Source organism: Hypanus sabinus, chromosome 31 (genome assembly GCF_030144855.1).
Source record: "Hypanus sabinus isolate sHypSab1 chromosome 31, sHypSab1.hap1, whole genome shotgun sequence".
NCBI lineage: Eukaryota > Metazoa > Chordata > Chondrichthyes > Myliobatiformes > Dasyatidae > Hypanus > Hypanus sabinus.
The window spans coordinates 36,315,415-36,337,629 of NC_082736.1; the positions used below are offsets into that span (position 1 = coordinate 36,315,415).

At 51.5% G+C, this 22,215-nt stretch overlaps 1 protein-coding gene across 4 annotated transcripts in view; it reads left to right on the forward strand.

Moving 5' to 3' along the window:
* The first annotated feature begins 1,321 nt into the window (after positions 1–1,321).
* LOC132384099 (large ribosomal subunit protein mL49-like) overlaps positions 1,322–22,215 on the forward strand; it is a 167,478-nt gene continuing 146,584 nt past the window's right edge. For all 4 annotated transcript variants that reach the window (XM_059955434.1, XM_059955433.1, XM_059955432.1 and 1 more), the window contains exons 1-2: positions 1,322–1,405; positions 4,575–4,734. In XM_059955434.1, the coding sequence (XP_059811417.1) occupies positions 1,343–1,405; positions 4,575–4,734 (223 nt within the window). In that variant the 5' untranslated portion in view covers positions 1,322–1,342. The remainder of the gene's footprint in view (positions 1,406–4,574; positions 4,735–22,215) is intronic.

Sequence of the window (22,215 nt, forward strand, 5' to 3'; positions counted from 1 at the left end):
CCACGAGCAGCTGTGGAGGCGGAGGTACAGGAGCCTGAAGACACACACTCAGCGATTCAGGAACAGCTTCTTCCCCTCTGCCATCAGGGAGGAGGTACAGGAGCCTGAAGACACACACTCAGCGATTCAGGAACAGCTTCTTCCCCTCTGCCATCAGGGAGGAGGTACAGGAGCCTGAAGACACACACTCAGCGATTCAGGAACAGCTTCTTCCCCTCTGCCATCAGGGAGGAGGTACAGGAGCCTGAAGACACACACTCAGCGATTCAGGAACAGCTTCTTCCCCTCTGCCATCAGGGAGGAGGTACAGGAGCCTGAAGACACACACTCAGCGATTCAGGAACAGCTTCTTCCCCTCTGCCATCAGGGAGGAGGTACAGGAGCCTGAAGACACACACTCAGCGATTCAGGAACAGCTTCTTCCCCTCTGCCATCAGGGAGGAGGTACAGGAGCCTGAAGACACACACTCAGCGATTCAGGAACAGCTTCTTCCCCTCTGCCATCAGGGAGGAGGTACAGGAGCCTGAAGACACACACTCAGCGATTCAGGAACAGCTTCTTCCCCTCTGCCATCAGGGAGGAGGTACAGGAGCCTGAAGACACACACTCAGCGATTCAGGAACAGCTTCTTCCCCTCTGCCATCAGGGAGGGGGTACAGGAGCCTGAAGACACACACTCAGCGATTCAGGAACAGCTTCTTCCCCTCTGCCATCAGGGAGGGGGTACAGGAGCCTGAAGACACACACTCAACGATTCAGGAACAGCTTCTGCCATCAGGGAGGAGGTACAGGAGCCTGAAGACACACACTCAGCGATTCAGGAACAGCTTCTTCCCCTCTGCCATCAGGGAGGAGGTACAGGAGCCTGAAGACACACTCAACGATTCAGGAACAGCTTCTTCCCCTCTGCCATCAGGGAGGAGGTACAGGAGCCTGAAGACACACACTCAGTGATTCAGGAACAGCTTCTTCTCCTCTGCCATCCGATACCTAAATGGACGTTCATCCTGTGAACACGACCTCACTTTTCAATGTATATTATTTCTGTTTTGCACGATTTTTAATCTATTCAAGATATGTATAGGTAATTTATTTATTAGTTTCTTGTATCTTCTGTATTGCATTGAACTACTGCTGCTAAGTTAAATTTCTCGACACATGTTGGTGATGATAAACCTTATTCTCTACGCCGCTTTAGCTACAGAGACCGCACATGCGTGTTTTTGACCGAGCGAGGCCGGTCGTGAAGGATGAATGCCGGCACCATGCCGTCTCTACGCATGCGTATTGCGCCCACTCTCGCTAATTGCGCACGCGCGGGCTGTCAGTCGCCGGCAGAAGATGGCGGCGGTCGCTTTGAACCGTCTGTTGCGGGCTGCACGCCTCGCTGTCCCTCGGCCTCAGGTAGCGGGCAGGGCGGCGATCCGACCGGGGGCGGAACTCACCGGGAAGGCTGGGGCAGTAACTTGGGGGTGGGGTTGGATGTGGTCCCGGCGGCGGGGAGAGGTACTAGTCCGGAGTCATTGGTCAGGCTGATGAGAGTCGCTGCCTGGACACCGTTGGGGGCGTGGCCAGAACGGATGGGCGGAGCCAGGAGGCGGGGCCTGAACGGGTGGGCGGAGTCTGAGAGGGGTGTGGCCACAATGAGGCGGGCCTGAACGGGTGGGCGGAGTCTGAGAGGGGTGTGGCCACAATGAGGCGGGGCCTGAACGGGTGGGCGGAGTCTGAGAAGGGCGGAGCCTCAACGAGGCGGGGCCTGAACGGGCGGGCGGAGTCTGAGAGGGGCGGAGCCACAATGAGGCGGGCCTGAACGGGTGAGCGGAGTCTGAGAAGGGCGGAGCCTCAACGAGGCGGGGCCTGAACGGGCGGGCGGAGTCTGAGAGGGGCGGAGCCACAATGAGGCGGGCCTGAACGGGTGAGCGGAGTCTGCGAGGGGTGTGGCCACAATGAGGCGGGGCCTGAACGGGCGGGCGGAGTCTGAGAGGGGTGGAGCCACAATGAGGCGGGCCTGAACGGGTGGGCGGAGTCTGAGAGGGGCGGAGCCACAATGAGGCGGGGCCTGAACGAGTGGGCGGAGTCTGAGCGGGGCGGGACCGGGTTGCGTGGGCGGGGTCAGCTCACCTCATGCTCCCGGGTCGAAAGTCAAAAGTTGAAAGTTCATTGTTTCATGTCGGGTCTTGGGGCTCAACTCTCCCTCTACATTGACCAGTACAGGCCCTTCGGTCCACGCTGTTGTGCCGACCTCTTCAGTTCAATACTCCAAGGGAAGTTTCATTATCATTCAGACCATACAGTGGAATGAGACAGCGTTCCTCCGGGGCCCAGGTGCAGGTCATACATTCAAAATAGTGAGAGGCAGAACACACACACTTCATTATGCAAGAAAACACATATATAGTTCGTCCATGCACCCCTCATACAATCTCTTCTCCCTCCTGCCGTCTGGGAAAAGGCTCCGATGCATTCGGGCTCTCACGACCAGACTATATCACAGTTTCTTCCCCCAAGCTATCAGACTCCTCAAATCCCGAAGCCTGGATTGACACCTTGCCCTACTGTCCTGTTTATTATTTATTGTAATGCCGGTACTGTTTTTGTGCACTTTATGCAGTCCAGTGTAGGTCTGTAGTCTCGTGTAGTTTTCTCTGTGTTTTTTTTTATTATTATGTAGTTCAGTCCAGTTTTTTGTACAGTGTCATGTAATACCATGGTCTTGAAAAGCGTTGTCTCATTTTTGCTATGCACTGTACCAGCTGTTATGGTCGAAATGACAATAAAAGTTGCCTTGACTTGAAGTCTCTGAGCAACATGCAAATTGATGGGACAGCTCCTGTCAATCCTGCCTGTCCTCTGCCGGTCAGACACTGGAGGACAGCACTGATAGGAGAGACCACCCCCCCCAAATGAGCACAGACGCCAGGTTACACCGCCTCTGGCATCTTCTCACCTGGGCTGCAGCAGCAGGCAAGCCCGCGGCTCGAGTCCTTGTTGTCACTACAGCCGAGGCCACACTGCTGCCTCATCGCTTGTCTCCCCACCAAGGAAGGGAAACAGACCGGCGGCATCTCACGTTGTCAATGTCCAACTGGGTCTTGTGATCGCAAGAGAACGTCCAAGACAGTCGCTCATGGTTACACTGCACGCTGCTTTCACGCCCCAACTGCTGTGACTTTGAGTCACAGGCAGCTGCAAGGTCTGCACCCAGGTCAGCCCCTCCAAACCCTCTCCCGGCCTGAACGCTGGCTACTGCTTCTCCCAGCCTGAGTGCCGAGCTTCTCCTTCTCCTGGCCTGAGCACTGGCCCCTTCAAAACTCCAGCCAGCTGTTCCAAATAACGAACAGGTCACCGATCACTGATGCGGTAAACAGCATTTTATAGAACTGTAACAGGTCACCGATCACTGATGCGGTAAACTCTAAACAGCATTTTATAGAACTGTAATAGGTCACTGATCACTGATGCGGTAAACTCTAACCAGAGTTTTATAGAGCTTTAACATGACCTCACGTTTCTTGAACTCAATCCCCCGACTAATGAAGGCCAACATACTGAACTTCTTAATAGCCAATTCAACTTGTGCAGCAACTTTGATGAATCTATGGACATGGACCCCAAAATCCCTCTGTTCCTCCTCACCACTAGGAACCCTGTGTCCTGCCTTTAAGCTTGATTCTTCTGGCTTGAATTCCATCGGGCAATTCTCAGTGTATTTCTGCATCCTGTCGATGACCCGATTCAGATTTAAATGTATTTGTCACGTATACATCAAGACACACAGTGAAATGTGTTTTTGCATCAACAGCCAACGGCACCCAAGGGTGTGCTGGGGGCAGGCTGAAGGTGTCACTACACACTAAGCCGCCCATTGCCCATTGTAACCTCTGGCAGTCTCTGTTTGTTTCCATTTCGAGGGGTTTAGTGTGGTGCCTGTGATGTGGTCTTGGTTTGTGCACCGATAGGTTAGATAGGCAGATAGTTATAGAGTCTTTTACCCCTGGTGGAAATGTCCCACTACAGGGCATAGGTTGAAGGTGAGGAGGAGGGAGGTTTGACGATGTGTTGGTCAAGTTTTTTTAAACACAAAGAGTGGGGGTGCCAGGAATGTTCTGCCAGAGGAGGTTACAGACACGATAACCCGCCTCTCCAATAACAATGAAGGATGGTGTCGCGGCTAACGTAACGCTTTACAGCACCAGTGATCTGTGTTCAGCTCTCGCTGCTGTCGGTAAGGGGTTTGTACGTGCTCCCCGTAACCGCCTGGGTTTCCTCCGGGTGCTCCAGTTTCTTTCCCAAAGACGTACGGGTTAGGGTTAGAGAGTCGTGGACAGTAAGGGTGGGGAGAGGCAGCCTTGGATAACTAAGGAAATATAGGAAGGCATCAAACTAAAAGCTCGTGTGTACAAAGTCACCGTGAGTAGTGGGAAACTGGAAGATTGGTGGAGCTTTGAAAAACAACAAAGAACCACTGAGCAAACAATAAAGAAAGGGAAGGGAAGGACCAACTGTCAGGCAGCTTTCGGTGGCTTGATCACCCAGTTGCGAAGGTTTGCAATGACGTTTCCGTTTGTCCTAGAGTTACTGCACTGCTCCGGGTTCTGGTTCCACATATCCGGGGATTGTTGAGTCGACGGAGGAATTCCATTTTGTGGAGAGATTGATTCCACCCAGCACCGTGCCAGTTCCTCCGAAACACGACCGTTACCCCACCCCGTCGGGATGGTGTCCACCTCGAGGTCTGTGTCGTCTGATGCAATGCACGGTCCGCTGGAGGATCGAGCAGCACGTGGGAGGGGGAATTGTCGATGTTTCGGGTCAATGCCCTGCATGAGGGCTTCAATCTCCCCCTTACCTTTCAGCCCAGTGTCACTCCGCCAAACACCCCTGGCTCCTGCCTCACCAAATCAAAATCCACCTGCCCCTCTCTCCAAACTGCACCCACACACCCCTCCCCTGCCTGGCACAGCCTCCTCATTCTCCTTCACCCTGACTCAGTCCACAATCGACATTAGACAAAAATAGGCCATCAGCCCATGGAGTCTACTCCACCATTCCATTTATTATCCCTCTCAACCCCAATCTCCTGCCTTCTCCCTGTAACCTTTGATGCCCTGACTGATCAAGAACCTATCAGCCTCCGGTCTAAATGTACCCAATGACTTGGCCTCCACGGCCATCTTTGGCATTAGGTCCTACAGAATCATCACCTTCTAGCTGAAGAAATTCCTCACCATCACTGTTCTAAATTGATGTCCCTGTGTTCTGAGGCTGTGCCCTCTGTTTATGGACTCCCCCACTATAGGAAACATCCTCTCTACATCCACTCTATCTGTGTCCCCTGGTCCTAGACTCCCACTATAGGAAACATCCTCTCCACATCCACTCTATCTGTGTCCTCAGGTCCTAGAATCCCCCACTATAGGAAACATCCTCTCCACATCCACTCTATCTGTGTCCTCAGGTCCTAGACTCCCCCACTATAGGAAACATCCTCTCCACATCCACTCTATCTGTGTCCTCAGGTCCTAGACTCCCCCATTATAGGAAACATCCTCTCCACATCCACTCTATCTGTGTCCTCAGGTCCTAGACTCCCCCACTATAGGAAACATCCTCTCCACATCCACTCTATCTGTGTCCTCAGGTCCTAGACTCCCCCACTATAGGAAACATCCTCTCCACATCCACTCTATCTGTGTCCTCTGGTCCTAGACTCCCCCACTATAGGAAACATCCTCTCCACATCCACTCTATCTGTGTCCTCAGGTCCTAGACTCCCCCAGTATGGAAACATCCTCTCCACATCCACTCTGTCTGTGTCCTCTGGTCCTAGACTCCCCCACTATAGGAAACATCCTCTCCACATCCACTCTATCTGTGCCCTCTGGTCCTAGACTCCCCCACTATAGGAAACATCGTCTCCAAATCCACTCTATCTGTGTCCTCTGGTCCTAGACTCCCCCACTATAGGAAACATTTTCTCCACATCCACTCTATCTGTGTCCTCTGGTCCTACACTCTCCCACTACAGGAAACATCCTCTCTACATCCACTCTATCTGTGTCCTCTGGTCCTAGACTCCCCCACAATAGGAGACATCCTCTCCACATCCACTCTGTGTCCCCTGATCCTAGACTCCCCCAGTATAGGAAACATCCTCTCCACATCCACTCTATCTGTGTCCCCTGGTCCTAGACTCCCCACTATAGGAAACATCCTCTCCACATCCACTCCATCTGTGTCCTCTGGTCCGAGATTCCCCCACTATAGGAAACATCCTCTCCACATCCACTCTATCTGTGTCCCCTGGTCCTAGACTCCCCACTATAGGAAACATCCTCTCCACATCCACTCTATCTGTGTCCTCTGGTCCTAGACTCCCCCACCACAGGAAACATCCTCTCCACATTCACTCTATCTGTGTCCTCTGGTCCTAGACTCCCCCACTATAGGAAACATCCACTCCACATCCACTCTATCTGTGTCCTGGTCCGACACTCTCCCACTACAGGAAACATCCTCTCTACATCCACTCTATCTGTGTCCTCTGGTCCTGGACTCCCCCGCTATAGGAAACATCCTCTCCACATCCACTCTATCTGTGTCCTCTGGTCCTAGACTCCCCCACTATTAGAAACTTCCTCTCCACATCCACTCTATCTGTGTCCTCTGGTCCTAGACTCCCCCAGTATGGAGACATCCTCTCCACATCCACTCTATCTGTGTCCTCTGGTCCTAGACTCCCCCACTATAGGAAACATCCTCTCCACATCCACTCTATCTGTGCCCTCTGGTCCTAGACTCCCCCACTATAGGAAACATCCTCTCCAAATCCACTCAATCTGTGTCCTCTGGTCCTAGACTCCCCCACTATAGGAAACATTCTCTCCACATCCACTGTATCTGTGTCCTCTGGTCCTACACTCTCCCACTACAGGAAACATCCTCTCTACATCCACTCTATCTGTGTCCTCTGGTCCTAGACTCCCCCACTATAGGAAACATCCTCTCCACATCCACTCTGTGTCCCCTGATCCTAGACTCCCCCACTATAGGAAACATCCTCTCCACATCCACTCTATCTGTGTCCTCTGGTCCTAGACTCCCCCACCACAGGAAACATCCTCTCCACATTCACTCTATCTGTGTCCTCTGGTCCTAGACTCCCCCACTATTAGAAACTTCCTCTCCACATCCAGTCTATCTGTGTCCTCTGGTCCTAGACTCCACCAGTATGGAAACATCCTCTCCACATCCACTCTATCTGTGTCCTCTGGTCCTAGACTCCCCCACTATAGGAAACATCCTCTCCACATCCACTCTAACTGTGCCCTCTGGTCCTAGACTCCCCCACTATAGGAAACATTCTCTCCACATCCACTCTATCTGTGTCCTCTGGTCCTACACTCTCCCACTACAGGAAACATCCTCTCTACATCCACTCTATCTGTGTCCTCTGGTCCTAGACTCCCCCACTATAGGAAACATCCTCTCCACATCCACTCTGTGTCCCCTGGTCCTAGACTCCCCACTATAGGAAACATCCTCCCCACATCCACTCCATCTGTGTCCTCTGGTCCGAGATTCCCCCACTATAGGAAACATCCGCTCCACATCCACTCTATCTGTGTCCCCTGGTCCTAGACTCCCCACTATAGGAAACATCCTCTCCACATCCACTATATCTGTGTCCTCTGGTCCTAGACTCCCCCACCACAGGAAACATCCTCTCCAAATCCACTCAATCTGTGTCCTCTGGTCCTAGACTCCCCCACTATAGGAAACATTCTCTCCACATCCACTGTATCTGTGTCCTCTGGTCCTACACTCTCCCACTACAGGAAACATCCTCTCTACATCCACTCTATCTGTGTCCTCTGGTCCTAGACTCCCCCACTATAGGAAATATCCACTCCACATCCACTCTATCTGTGTCCTGCTCCTACACTCTCCCACTACAGGAAACATCCTCTCTACATCCACTCTATCCGTGTCCTCTGGTCCTGGACTCCCCCACTATAGGAAACATCCTCTCCACATCCACTCTATCTGTGTCCTCTGGTCCTAGACTCCCCCACTATTAGAAACTACCTCTCCACATCCACTCTATCTGTGTCCTCTGGGCCTAGACTCCCCCAGTATGGAAACATCCTCTCCACATCCACTCTATCTGTGTCCTCTGGTCCTAGACTCCCCCACTATAGGAAACATCCTCTCCACATCCACTCTATCTGTGTCCTCTGGTCCTAGACTCCCCCACTATAGGAAACATCCTCTCCAAATCCACTCAATGTGTCCTCTGGTCCTAGACTCCCCCACTATAGGAAACATTCTCTCCACATCCACTGTATCTGTGTCCTCTGGTCCTAGACTCCCCCACTATAGGAAACATCCTCTCCACATCCACTCTGTGTCCCCTGATCCTAGACTCCCCCACTATAGGAAACATCCTCTCCACATCCACTCTATCTGTGTCCTCTGGTCCTAGACTCCCCCACCACAGGAAACATCCTCTCCACATTCACTCTATCTGTGTCCTCTGGTCCTAGACTCCCCCACTATTAGAAACATCCTCTCCACATCCACTCTATCTGTGTCCTCTGGTCCTAGACTCCCCCAGTATGGAAACATCCTCTCCACATCAACTCTATCTGTGTCCTCTGGTCCTAGACTCCCCCACTATAGGAAACATCCTCTCCACATCCACTCTATCTGTGCCCTCTGGTCCTAGACTCCCTCACTATAGGAAACATTCTCTCCACATCCACTCTATCTGTGTCCTCTGGTCCTACACTCTCCCACTACAGGAAACATCCTCTCTACATCCACTCTATCTGTGTCCTCTGGTCCTACACTCTCCCACTATAGGAAACATCCTCTCCACATCCACTCTATCTGTGTCCTCTGGTCCTAGACTCCCCCACTATAGGAAACATACTCTCCACATCCACTCTATCTGTGTCCTCTGGTCCTACACTCTCCCACTACAGGAAACATCCTCTCAACATCCACTCTATCTGTGTCCTCTGGTCATAGACTCCCCCACCACGGGAAACATCCTCTCCACATCCACTCTATCTGTGTCCTCTGGTCCTAGACTCCCCCACTATAGTAAACATCCTCTCTACATCCACTCTATCTGTGTCCTCTGGTCCCAGACTCCCTCACTATAGGAAACATCCTCTCCACATCCACTGTATCTGTGTCCTCTGGTCCTAGACTCCCCCACTATAGGAAACATCCTCTCCACATCCACTCTATCTGTGTCCTCTGGTCCTAGACTCCCCCACCACAGGAAACATCCTCTCCACATTCACTCTATCTGTGTCCTCTGGTCCTAGACTCCCCCACAATAGGAGACATCCTCTCCACATCCACTCTGTGTCCCCTGATCCTAGACTCCCCCAGTATAGGAAACATCCTCTCCACATCCACTCTATCTGTGTCCCCTGGTCCTAGACTCCCCACTATAGGAAACATCCTCTCCACATCCACTCCATCTGTGTCCTCTGGTCCGAGATTCCCCCACTATAGGAAACATCCTCTCCACATCCACTCTATCTGTGTCCCCTGGTCCTAGACTCCCCACTATAGGAAACATCCTCTCCACATCCACTCTATCTGTGTCCTCTGGTCCTAGACTCCCCCACCACAGGAAACATCCTCTCCACATTCACTCTATCTGTGTCCTCTGGTCCTAGACTCCCCCACTATTAGAAACATCCTCTCCACATCCACTCTATCTGTGTCCTCTGGTCCTAGACTCCCCCACTATAGGAAACATCCTCTCCACATCCACTCTAACTGTGCCCTCTGGTCCTAGACTCCCCCACTATAGGAAACATTCTCTCCACATCCACTCTATCTGTGTCCTCTGGTCCTACACTCTCCCACTACAGGAAACATCCTCTCTACATCCACTCTATCTGTGTCCTCTGGTCCCAGACTCCCCCACTATGGGAAACATCCTCTCCACATCCACTCTATCTGTGTCCTCTGGTCCTACACTCTCCCACTACAGGAAACATCCTCTCTACATCCACTCTATCTGTGTCCTCTGGTCCTAGACTCCCCCACTATAGGAAACATCCTCTCCACATCCACTCTGTGTCCCCTGGTCCTAGACTCCCCACTATAGGAAACATCCTCCCCACATCCACTCCATCTGTGTCCTCTGGTCCGAGATTCCCCCACTATAGGAAACATCCGCTCCACATCCACTCTATCTGTGTCCCCTGGTCCTAGACTCCCCACTATAGGAAACATCCTCTCCACATCCACTATATCTGTGTCCTCTGGTCCTAGACTCCCCCACCACAGGAAACATCCTCTCCAAATCCACTCAATCTGTGTCCTCTGGTCCTAGACTCCCCCACTATAGGAAACATTCTCTCCACATCCACTGTATCTGTGTCCTCTGGTCCTACACTCTCCCACTACAGGAAACATCCTCTCTACATCCACTCTATCTGTGTCCTCTGGTCCTAGACTCCCCCACTATAGGAAATATCCACTCCACATCCACTCTATCTGTGTCCTGCTCCTACACTCTCCCACTACAGGAAACATCCTCTCTACATCCACTCTATCCGTGTCCTCTGGTCCTGGACTCCCCCACTATAGGAAACATCCTCTCCACATCCACTCTATCTGTGTCCTCTGGTCCTAGACTCCCCCACTATTAGAAACTACCTCTCCACATCCACTCTATCTGTGTCCTCTGGGCCTAGACTCCCCCAGTATGGAAACATCCTCTCCACATCCACTCTATCTGTGTCCTCTGGTCCTAGACTCCCCCACTATAGGAAACATCCTCTCCACATCCACTCTATCTGTGCCCTCTGGTCCTAGACTCCCCCACTATAGGAAACATCCTCTCCAAATCCACTCAATGTGTCCTCTGGTCCTAGACTCCCCCACTATAGGAAACATTCTCTCCACATCCACTGTATCTGTGTCCTCTGGTCCTAGACTCCCCCACTATAGGAAACATCCTCTCCACATCCACTCTGTGTCCCCTGATCCTAGACTCCCCCACTATAGGAAACATCCTCTCCACATCCACTCTATCTGTGTCCTCTGGTCCTAGACTCCCCCACCACAGGAAACATCCTCTCCACATTCACTCTATCTGTGTCCTCTGGTCCTAGACTCCCCCACTATTAGAAACATCCTCTCCACATCCACTCTATCTGTGTCCTCTGGTCCTAGACTCCCCCAGTATGGAAACATCCTCTCCACATCAACTCTATCTGTGTCCTCTGGTCCTAGACTCCCCCACTATAGGAAACATCCTCTCCACATCCACTCTATCTGTGCCCTCTGGTCCTAGACTCCCTCACTATAGGAAACATTCTCTCCACATCCACTCTATCTGTGTCCTCTGGTCCTACACTCTCCCACTACAGGAAACATCCTCTCTACATCCACTCTATCTGTGTCCTCTGGTCCTACACTCTCCCACTATAGGAAACATCCTCTCCACATCCACTCTATCTGTGTCCTCTGGTCCTAGACTCCCCCACTATAGGAAACATACTCTCCACATCCACTCTATCTGTGTCCTCTGGTCCTACACTCTCCCACTACAGGAAACATCCTCTCAACATCCACTCTATCTGTGTCCTCTGGTCATAGACTCCCCCACCACGGGAAACATCCTCTCCACATCCACTCTATCTGTGTCCTCTGGTCCTAGACTCCCCCACTATAGTAAACATCCTCTCTACATCCACTCTATCTGTGTCCTCTGGTCCCAGACTCCCTCACTATAGGAAACATCCTCTCCACATCCACTGTATCTGTGTCCTCTGGTCCTAGACTCCCCCACTATAGGAAACATCCTCTCCACATCCACTCTATCTGTGTCCTCTGGTCCTAGACTCCCCCACCACAGGAAACATCCTCTCCACATTCACTCTATCTGTGTCCTCTGGTCCTAGACTCCCCCACAATAGGAGACATCCTCTCCACATCCACTCTGTGTCCCCTGATCCTAGACTCCCCCAGTATAGGAAACATCCTCTCCACATCCACTCTATCTGTGTCCCCTGGTCCTAGACTCCCCACTATAGGAAACATCCTCTCCACATCCACTCCATCTGTGTCCTCTGGTCCGAGATTCCCCCACTATAGGAAACATCCTCTCCACATCCACTCTATCTGTGTCCCCTGGTCCTAGACTCCCCACTATAGGAAACATCCTCTCCACATCCACTCTATCTGTGTCCTCTGGTCCTAGACTCCCCCACCACAGGAAACATCCTCTCCACATTCACTCTATCTGTGTCCTCTGGTCCTAGACTCCCCCACTATAGGAAACATCCACTCCACATCCACTCTATCTGTGTCCTGGTCCGACACTCTCCCACTACAGGAAACATCCTCTCTACATCCACTCTATCTGTGTCCTCTGGTCCTGGACTCCCCCGCTATAGGAAACATCCTCTCCACATCCACTCTATCTGTGTCCTCTGGTCCTAGACTCCCCCACTATTAGAAACTTCCTCTCCACATCCACTCTATCTGTGTCCTCTGGTCCTAGACTCCCCCAGTATGGAGACATCCTCTCCACATCCACTCTATCTGTGTCCTCTGGTCCTAGACTCCCCCACTATAGGAAACATCCTCTCCACATCCACTCTATCTGTGCCCTCTGGTCCTAGACTCCCCCACTATAGGAAACATCCTCTCCAAATCCACTCAATCTGTGTCCTCTGGTCCTAGACTCCCCCACTATAGGAAACATTCTCTCCACATCCACTGTATCTGTGTCCTCTGGTCCTACACTCTCCCACTACAGGAAACATCCTCTCTACATCCACTCTATCTGTGTCCTCTGGTCCTAGACTCCCCCACCACAGGAAACATCCTCTCCACATTCACTCTATCTGTGTCCTCTGGTCCTAGACTCCCCCACTATTAGAAACTTCCTCTCCACATCCAGTCTATCTGTGTCCTCTGGTCCTAGACTCCACCAGTATGGAAACATCCTCTCCACATCAACTCTATCTGTGTCCTCTGGTCCTAGACTCTCCCACTACAGGAAACATCCTCTCTACATCCACTCTATCTGTGTCCTCTGGTCCCAGACTCCCCCACTATGGGAAACATCCTCTCCACATCCACTCTATCTGTGTCCTCTGGTCCTACACTCTCCCACTACAGGAAACATCCTCTCTACATCCACTCTATCTGTGTCCTCTGGTCCTAGACTCCCCCACTATAGGAAACATCCTCTCCACATCCACTCTGTGTCCCCTGGTCCTAGACTCCCCACTATAGGAAACATCCTCCCCACATCCACTCCATCTGTGTCCTCTGGTCCGAGATTCCCCCACTATAGGAAACATCCGCTCCACATCCACTCTATCTGTGTCCTCTGGTCCTAGACTCCCCCACTATGGAGACATCCTCTCCACATCCACTCTATCTGTGTCCTCTGGTCCTAGACTCCCCCACTATAGGAAACATCCTCTCCACATCCACTCTATCTGTGCCCTCTGGTCCTAGACTCCCCCACTATAGGAAACATCCTCTCCAAATCCACTCAATCTGTGTCCTCTGGTCCTAGACTCCCCCACTATAGGAAACATTCTCTCCACATCCACTGTATCTGTGTCCTCTGGTCCTACACTCTCCCACTACAGGAAACATCCTCTCTACATCCACTCTATCTGTGTCCTCTGGTCCTAGACTCCCCCACCACAGGAAACATCCTCTCCACATTCACTCTATCTGTGTCCTCTGGTCCTAGACTCCCCCACTATTAGAAACTTCCTCTCCACATCCAGTCTATCTGTGTCCTCTGGTCCTAGACTCCACCAGTATGGAAACATCCTCTCCACATCAACTCTATCTGTGTCCTCTGGTCCTAGACTCTCCCACTACAGGAAACATCCTCTCTACATCCACTCTATCTGTGTCCTCTGGTCCCAGACTCCCCCACTATGGGAAACATCCTCTCCACATCCACTCTATCTGTGTCCTCTGGTCCTACACTCTCCCACTACAGGAAACATCCTCTCTACATCCACTCTATCTGTGTCCTCTGGTCCTAGACTCCCCCACTATAGGAAACATCCTCTCCACATCCACTCTGTGTCCCCTGGTCCTAGACTCCCCACTATAGGAAACATCCTCCCCACATCCACTCCATCTGTGTCCTCTGGTCCGAGATTCCCCCACTATAGGAAACATCCGCTCCACATCCACTCTATCTGTGTCCTCTGGTCCTAGACTCCCCCACTATAGGAAACATTCTCTCCACATCCACTGTATCTGTGTCCTCTGGTCCTACACTCTCCCACTACAGGAAACATCCTCTCTACATCCACTCTATCTGTGTCCTCTGGTCCTAGACTCCCCCACTATAGGAAACATCCTCTCCACATCCACTCTGTGTCCCCTGATCCTAGACTCCCCCACTATAGGAAACATCCTCTCCACATCCACTCTATCTGTGTCCTCTGGTCCTAGACTCCCCCACCACAGGAAACATCCTCTCCACATTCACTCTATCTGTGTCCTCTGGTCCTAGACTCCCCCACTATTAGAAACTTCCTCTCCACATCCAGTCTATCTGTGTCCTCTGGTCCTAGACTCCCCCAGTATGGAAACATCCTCTCCACATCAACTCTATCTGTGTCCTCTGGTCCTAGACTCCCCCACTATAGGAAACATCCTCTCCACATCCACTCTATCTGTGCCCTCTGGTCCTAGACTCCCTCACTATAGGAAACATTCTCTCCACATCCACTCTATCTGTGTCCTCTGGTCCTACACTCTCCCACTACAGGAAACATCCTCTCTACATCCACTCTATCTGTGTCCTCTGGTCCTACACTCTCCCACTATAGGAAACATCCTCTCCACATCCACTCTATCTGTGTCCTCTGGTCCTAGACTCCCCCACTATAGGAAACATACTCTCCACATCCACTCTATCTGTGTCCTCTGGTCCTACACTCTCCCACTACAGGAAACATCCTCTCAACATCCACTCTATCTGTGTCCTCTGGTCATAGACTCCCCCACCACGGGAAACATCCTCTCCACATCCACTCTATCTGTGTCCTCTGGTCCTAGACTCCCCCACTATAGTAAACATCCTCTCTACATCCACTCTATCTGTGTCCTCTGGTCCCAGACTCCCTCACTATAGGAAACATCCTCTCCACATCCACTGTATCTGTGTCCTCTGGTCCTAGACTCCCCCACTATAGGAAACATCCTCTCCACATCCACTCTATCTGTGTCCTCTGGTCCTAGACTCCCCCACCACAGGAAACATCCTCTCCACATTCACTCTATCTGTGTCCTCTGGTCCTAGACTCCCCCACAATAGGAGACATCCTCTCCACATCCACTCTGTGTCCCCTGATCCTAGACTCCCCCAGTATAGGAAACATCCTCTCCACATCCACTCTATCTGTGTCCCCTGGTCCTAGACTCCCCACTATAGGAAACATCCTCTCCACATCCACTCCATCTGTGTCCTCTGGTCCGAGATTCCCCCACTATAGGAAACATCCTCTCCACATCCACTCTATCTGTGTCCCCTGGTCCTAGACTCCCCACTATAGGAAACATCCTCTCCACATCCACTCTATCTGTGTCCTCTGGTCCTAGACTCCCCCACCACAGGAAACATCCTCTCCACATTCACTCTATCTGTGTCCTCTGGTCCTAGACTCCCCCACTATAGGAAACATCCACTCCACATCCACACTATCTGTGTCCTGGTCCGACACTCTCCCACTACAGGAAACATCCTCTCTACATCCACTCTATCTGTGTCCTATGGTCCTGGACTCCCCCGCTATAGGAAACATCCTCTCCACATCCACTCTATCTGTGTCCCCTGGTCCTAGACTCCCCCACTATTAGAAACTTCCTCTCCACATCCACTCTATCTGTGTCCTCTGGTCCTAGACTCCCCCAGTATGGAGACATCCACTCCACATCCACTCTATCTGTGTCCTCTGGTCCTAGACTCCCCCACTATAGGAAACATCCTCTCCACATCCACTCTATCTGTGCCCTCTGGTCCTAGACTCCCCCACTATAGGAAACATCCTCTCCAAATCCACTCAATCTGTGTCCTCTGGTCCTAGACTCCCCCACTATAGGAAACATTCTCTCCACATCCACTGTATCTGTGTCCTCTGGTCCTACACTCTCCCACTACAGGAAACATACTCTACATCCACTCTATCTGTGTCCTCTGGTCCTAGACTCCCCCACTATAGGAAACATCCTCTCCACATCCACTCTGTGTCCCCTGATCCTAGACTCCCCCACTATAGGAAACATCCTCTCCACATCCACTCTATCTGTGTCCTCTGGTCCTAGACTCCCCCACCACAGGAAACATCCTCTCCACATTCACTCTATCTGTGTCCTCTGGTCCTAGACTCCCCCACTATTAGAAACTTCCTCTCCACATCCAGTCTATCTGTGTCCTCTGGTCCTAGACTCCACCAGTATGGAAACATCCTCTCCACATCCACTCTATCTGTGTCCTCTGGTCCTAGACTCCCCCACTATAGGAAACATCCTCTCCACATCCACTCTAACTGTGCCCTCTGGTCCTGTCCTAGACTCCCCCACTATAGGAAACATTCTCTCCACATCCACTCTATCTGTGTCCTCTGGTCCTACACTCTCCCACTACAGGAAACATCCTCTCTACATCCACTCTATCTGTGTCCTCTGGTCCCAGACTCCCCCACTATGGGAAACATCCTCTCCACATCCACTCTATCTGTGTCCTCTGGTCCTACACTCTTCCACTACAGGAAACATCCTCTCTACATCCACTCTATCTGTGTCCTCTGGTCCTAGACTCCCCCACTATAGGAAACATCCTCTCCACATCCACTCTGTGTCCCCTGGTCCTAGACTCCCCACTATAGGAAACATCCTCCCCACATCCACTCCATCTGTGTCCTCTGGTCCGAGATTCCCCCACTATAGGAAACATCCGCTCCACATCCACTCTATCTGTGTCCCCTGGTCCTAGACTCCCCACTATAGGAAACATCCTCTCCACATCCACTATATCTGTGTCCTCTGGTCCTAGACTCCCCCACCACAGGAAACATCCTCTCCAAATCCACTCAATCTGTGTCCTCTGGTCCTAGACTCCCCCACTATAGGAAACATTCTCTCCACATCCACTGTATCTGTGTCCTCTGGTCCTACACTCTCCCACTACAGGAAACATCCTCTCTACATCCACTCTATCTGTGTCCTCTGGTCCTAGACTCCCCCACTATAGGAAATATCCACTCCACATCCACTCTATCTGTGTCCTGCTCCTACACTCTCCCACTACAGGAAACATCCTCTCTACATCCACTCTATCCGTGTCCTCTGGTCCTGGACTCCCCCACTATAGGAAACATCCTCTCCACATCCACTCTATCTGTGTCCTCTGGTCCTAGACTCCCCCACTATTAGAAACTACCTCTCCACATCCACTCTATCTGTGTCCTCTGGGCCTAGTCTCCCCCAGTATGGAAACATCCTCTCCACATCCACTCTATCTGTGTCCTCTGGTCCTAGACTCCCCCACTATAGGAAACATCCTCTCCACATCCACTCTATCTGTGCCCTCTGGTCCTAGACTCCCCCACTATAGGAAACATCCTCTCCAAATCCACTCAATGTGTCCTCTGGTCCTAGACTCCCCCACTATAGGAAACATTCTCTCCACATCCACTCTGTGTCCCCTGATCCTAGACTCCCCCACTATAGGAAACATCCTCTCCACATCCACTCTATCTGTGTCCTCTGGTCCTAGACTCCCCCACCACAGGAAACATCCTCTCCACATTCACTCTATCTGTGTCCTCTGGTCCTAGACTCACCCACTATTAGAAACATCCTCTCCACATCCACTCTATCTGTGTCCTCTGGTCCTAGACTCCCCCAGTATGGAAACATCCTCTCCACATCAACTCTATCTGTGTCCTCTGGTCCTAGACTCCCCCACCACAGGAAACATCCTCTCCACATCCACTCTATCTGTGCCCTCTGGTCCTAGACTCCCTCACTATAGGAAACATTCTCTCCACATCCACTCTATCTGTGTCCTCTGGTCCTACACTCTCCCACTACAGGAAACATCCTCTCTACATCCACTCTATCTGTGTCCTCTGGTCCTACACTCTCCCACTATAGGAAACATCCTCTCCACATCCACTCTATCTGTGTCCTCTGGTCCTAGACTCCCCCACTATAGGAAACATACTCTCCACATCCACTCTATCTGTGTCCTCTGGTCCTACACTCTCCCACTACAGGAAACATCCTCTCAACATCCACTCTATCTGTGTCCTCTGGTCATAGACTCCCCCACCACGGGAAACATCCTCTCCACATCCACTCTATCTGTGTCCTCTGGTCCTAGACTCCCCCACTATAGTAAACATCCTCTCTACATCCACTCTATCTGTGTCCTCTGGTCCCAGACTCCCTCACTATAGGAAACATCCTCTCCACATCCACTGTATCTGTGTCCTCTGGTCCTAGACTCCCCCACTATAGGAAACATCCTCTCCACATCCACTCTATCTGTGTCCTCTGGTCCTAGACTCCCCCACCACAGGAAACATCCTCTCCAAATCCACTCAATCTGTGTCCTCTGGTCCTAGACTCCCCCACTATAGGAAACATTCTCTCCACATCCACTGTATCTGTGTCCTCTGGTCCTACACTCTCCCACTACAGGAAACATCCTCTCTACATCCACTCTATCTGTGTCCTCTGGTCCTAGACTCCCCCACTATAGGAAATATCCACTCCACATCCACTCTATCTGTGTCCTGCTCCTACACTCTCCCACTACAGGAAACATCCTCTCTACATCCACTCTATCCGTGTCCTCTGGTCCTGGACTCCCCCACTATAGGAAACATCCTCTCCACATCCACTCTATCTGTGTCCTCTGGTCCTAGACTCCCCCACTATTAGAAACTACCTCTCCACATCCACTCTATCTGTGTCCTCTGGGCCTAGTCTCCCCCAGTATGGAAACATCCTCTCCACATCCACTCTATCTGTGTCCTCTGGTCCTAGACTCCCCCACTATAGGAAACATCCTCTCCACATCCACTCTATCTGTGCCCTCTGGTCCTAGACTCCCCCACTATAGGAAACATCCTCTCCAAATCCACTCAATGTGTCCTCTGGTCCTAGACTCCCCCACTATAGGAAACATTCTCTCCACATCCACTGTATCTGTGTCCTCTGGTCCTAGACTCCCCCACTATAGGAAACATCCTCTCCACATCCACTCTGTGTCCCCTGATCCTAGACTCCCCCACTATAGGAAACATCCTCTCCACATCCACTCTATCTGTGTCCTCTGGTCCTAGACTCCCCCACCACAGGAAACATCCTCTCCACATTCACTCTATCTGTGTCCTCTGGTCCTAGACTCCCCCACTATTAGAAACATCCTCTCCACATCCACTCTATCTGTGTCCTCTGGTCCTAGACTCCCCCAGTATGGAAACATCCTCTCCACATCAACTCTATCTGTGTCCTCTGGTCCTAGACTCCCCCACTATAGGAAACATCCTCTCCACATCCACTCTATCTGTGCCCTCTGGTCCTAGACTCCCTCACTATAGGAAACATTCTCTCCACATCCACTCTATCTGTGTCCTCTGGTCCTACACTCTCCCACTACAGGAAACATCCTCTCTACATCCACTCTATCTGTGTCCTCTGGTCCTACACTCTCCCACTATAGGAAACATCCTCTCCACATCCACTCTATCTGTGTCCTCTGGTCCTAGACTCCCCCACTATAGGAAACATACTCTCCACATCCACTCTATCTGTGTCCTCTGGTCCTACACTCTCCCACTACAGGAAACATCCTCTCAACATCCACTCTATCTGTGTCCTCTGGTCATAGACTCCCCCACCACGGGAAACATCCTCTCCACATCCACTCTATCTGTGTCCTCTGGTCCTAGACTCCCCCACTATAGTAAACATCCTCTCTACATCCACTCTATCTGTGTCCTCTGGTCCCAGACTCCCTCACTATAGGAAACATCCTCTCCACATCCACTGTATCTGTGTCCTTTGGTCCTAGACTCCCCCACTATAGGAAACATCCTCTCCACATCCACTCTATCTGTGTCCTCTGGTCCTAGACTCCCCCACCACAGGAAACATCCTCTCCACATTCACTCTATCTGTGTCCTCTGGTCCTAGACTCCCCCACTATAGGAAACATCCACTCCACATCCACTCTATCTGTGTCCTGGACCTACACTCTCCCACTACAGGAAACATCCTCTCTACATCCACTCTATCTGTGTCCTCTGGTCCTGGACTCCCCCACTATAGGAAACATCCTCTCCACATCCACTCTATCTGTGTCCTCTGGTCCTAGACTCCCCCACTATTAGAAACATCCTCTCTACATCCACTCTATCTGTGTCCTCTGGTCCTAGACTCCCCCACTATAGGAAACATCCTCTCCACATCCACTCTGTGTCCCCTGGTCCTAGACTCCCCACTATAGGAAACATCCTCCCCACATCCACTCCATCTGTGTCCTCTGGTCCGAGATTCCCCCACTATAGGAAACATCCGCTCCACATCCACTCTATCTGTGTCCTCTGGTCCTAGACTCCCCCACTATAGGAAACATTCTCTCCACATCCACTGTATCTGTGTCCTCTGGTCCTACACTCTCCCACTACAGGAAACATCCTCTCTACATCCACTCTATCTGTGTCCTCTGGTCCTAGACTCCCCCATTATAGGAAACATCCTCTCCACATCCACTCTGTGTCCCCTGATCCTAGACTCCCCCACTATAGGAAACATCCTCTCCACATCCACTCTATCTGTGTCCTCTGGTCCTAGACTCCCCCACCACAGGAAACATCCTCTCCACATTCACTCTATCTGTGTCCTCTGGTCCTAGACTCCCCCACTATTAGAAACTTCCTCTCCACATCCAGTCTATCTGTGTCCTCTGGTCCTAGACTCCCCCAGTATGGAAACATCCTCTCCACATCCACTCTATCTGTGTCCTCTGGTCCCAGACTCCCTCACTATAGGAAACATCCTCTCCACATCCACTGTATCTGTGTCCTCTGGTCCTAGACTCCCCCACTATAGGAAACATCCTCTCCACATCCACTCTATCTGTGTCCTCTGGTCCTAGACTCCCCCACCACAGGAAACATCCTCTCCACATTCACTCTATCTGTGTCCTCTGGTCCTAGACTCCCCCACTATAGGAAACATCCACTCCACATCCACTCTATCTGTGTCCTGGACCTACACTCTCCCACTACAGGAAACATCCTCTCTACATCCACTCTATCTGTGTCCTCTGGTCCTGGACTCCCCCACTATAGGAAACATCCTCTCCACATCCACTCTATCTGTGTCCTCTGGTCCTAGACTCCCCCACTATAGGAAACATCCTCTCCACATCCACTCTATCTGTGTCCTCTGGTCCTAGACTCCCCCACCACAGGAAACATCCTCTCCACATTCACTCTATCTGTGTCCTCTGGTCCTAGACTCCCCCACCACGGGAAACATCCTCTCCACATCCACTCTATCTGTGTCCTCTGGTCCTAGACTCCCCCACTATAGTAAACATCCTCTCTACATCCACTCTATCTGTGTCCTCTGGTCCCAGACTCCCTCACTATAGGAAACATCCTCTCCACATCCACTGTATCTGTGTCCTCTGGTCCTAGACTCCCCCACTATAGGAAACATCCTCTCCACATCCACTCTATCTGTGTCCTCTGGTCCTAGACTCCCCCACCACAGGAAACATCCTCTCCACATTCACTCTATCTGTGTCCTCTGGTCCTAGACTCCCCCACTATAGGAAACATCCACTCCACATCCACTCTATCTGTGTCCTGGACCTACACTCTCCCACTACAGGAAACATCCTCTCTACATCCACTCTATCTGTGTCCTCTGGTCCTGGACTCCCCCACTATAGGAAACATCCTCTCCACATCCACTCTATCTGTGTCCTCTGGTCCTAGACTCCCCCACTATAGGAAACATCCTCTCCACATCCACTCTATCTGTGTCCTCTGGTCCTAGACTCCCCCACCACAGGAAACATCCTCTCCACATTCACTCTATCTGTGTCCTCTGGTCCTAGACTCCCCCACTATAGGAAACATCCACTCCACATCCACTCTATCTGT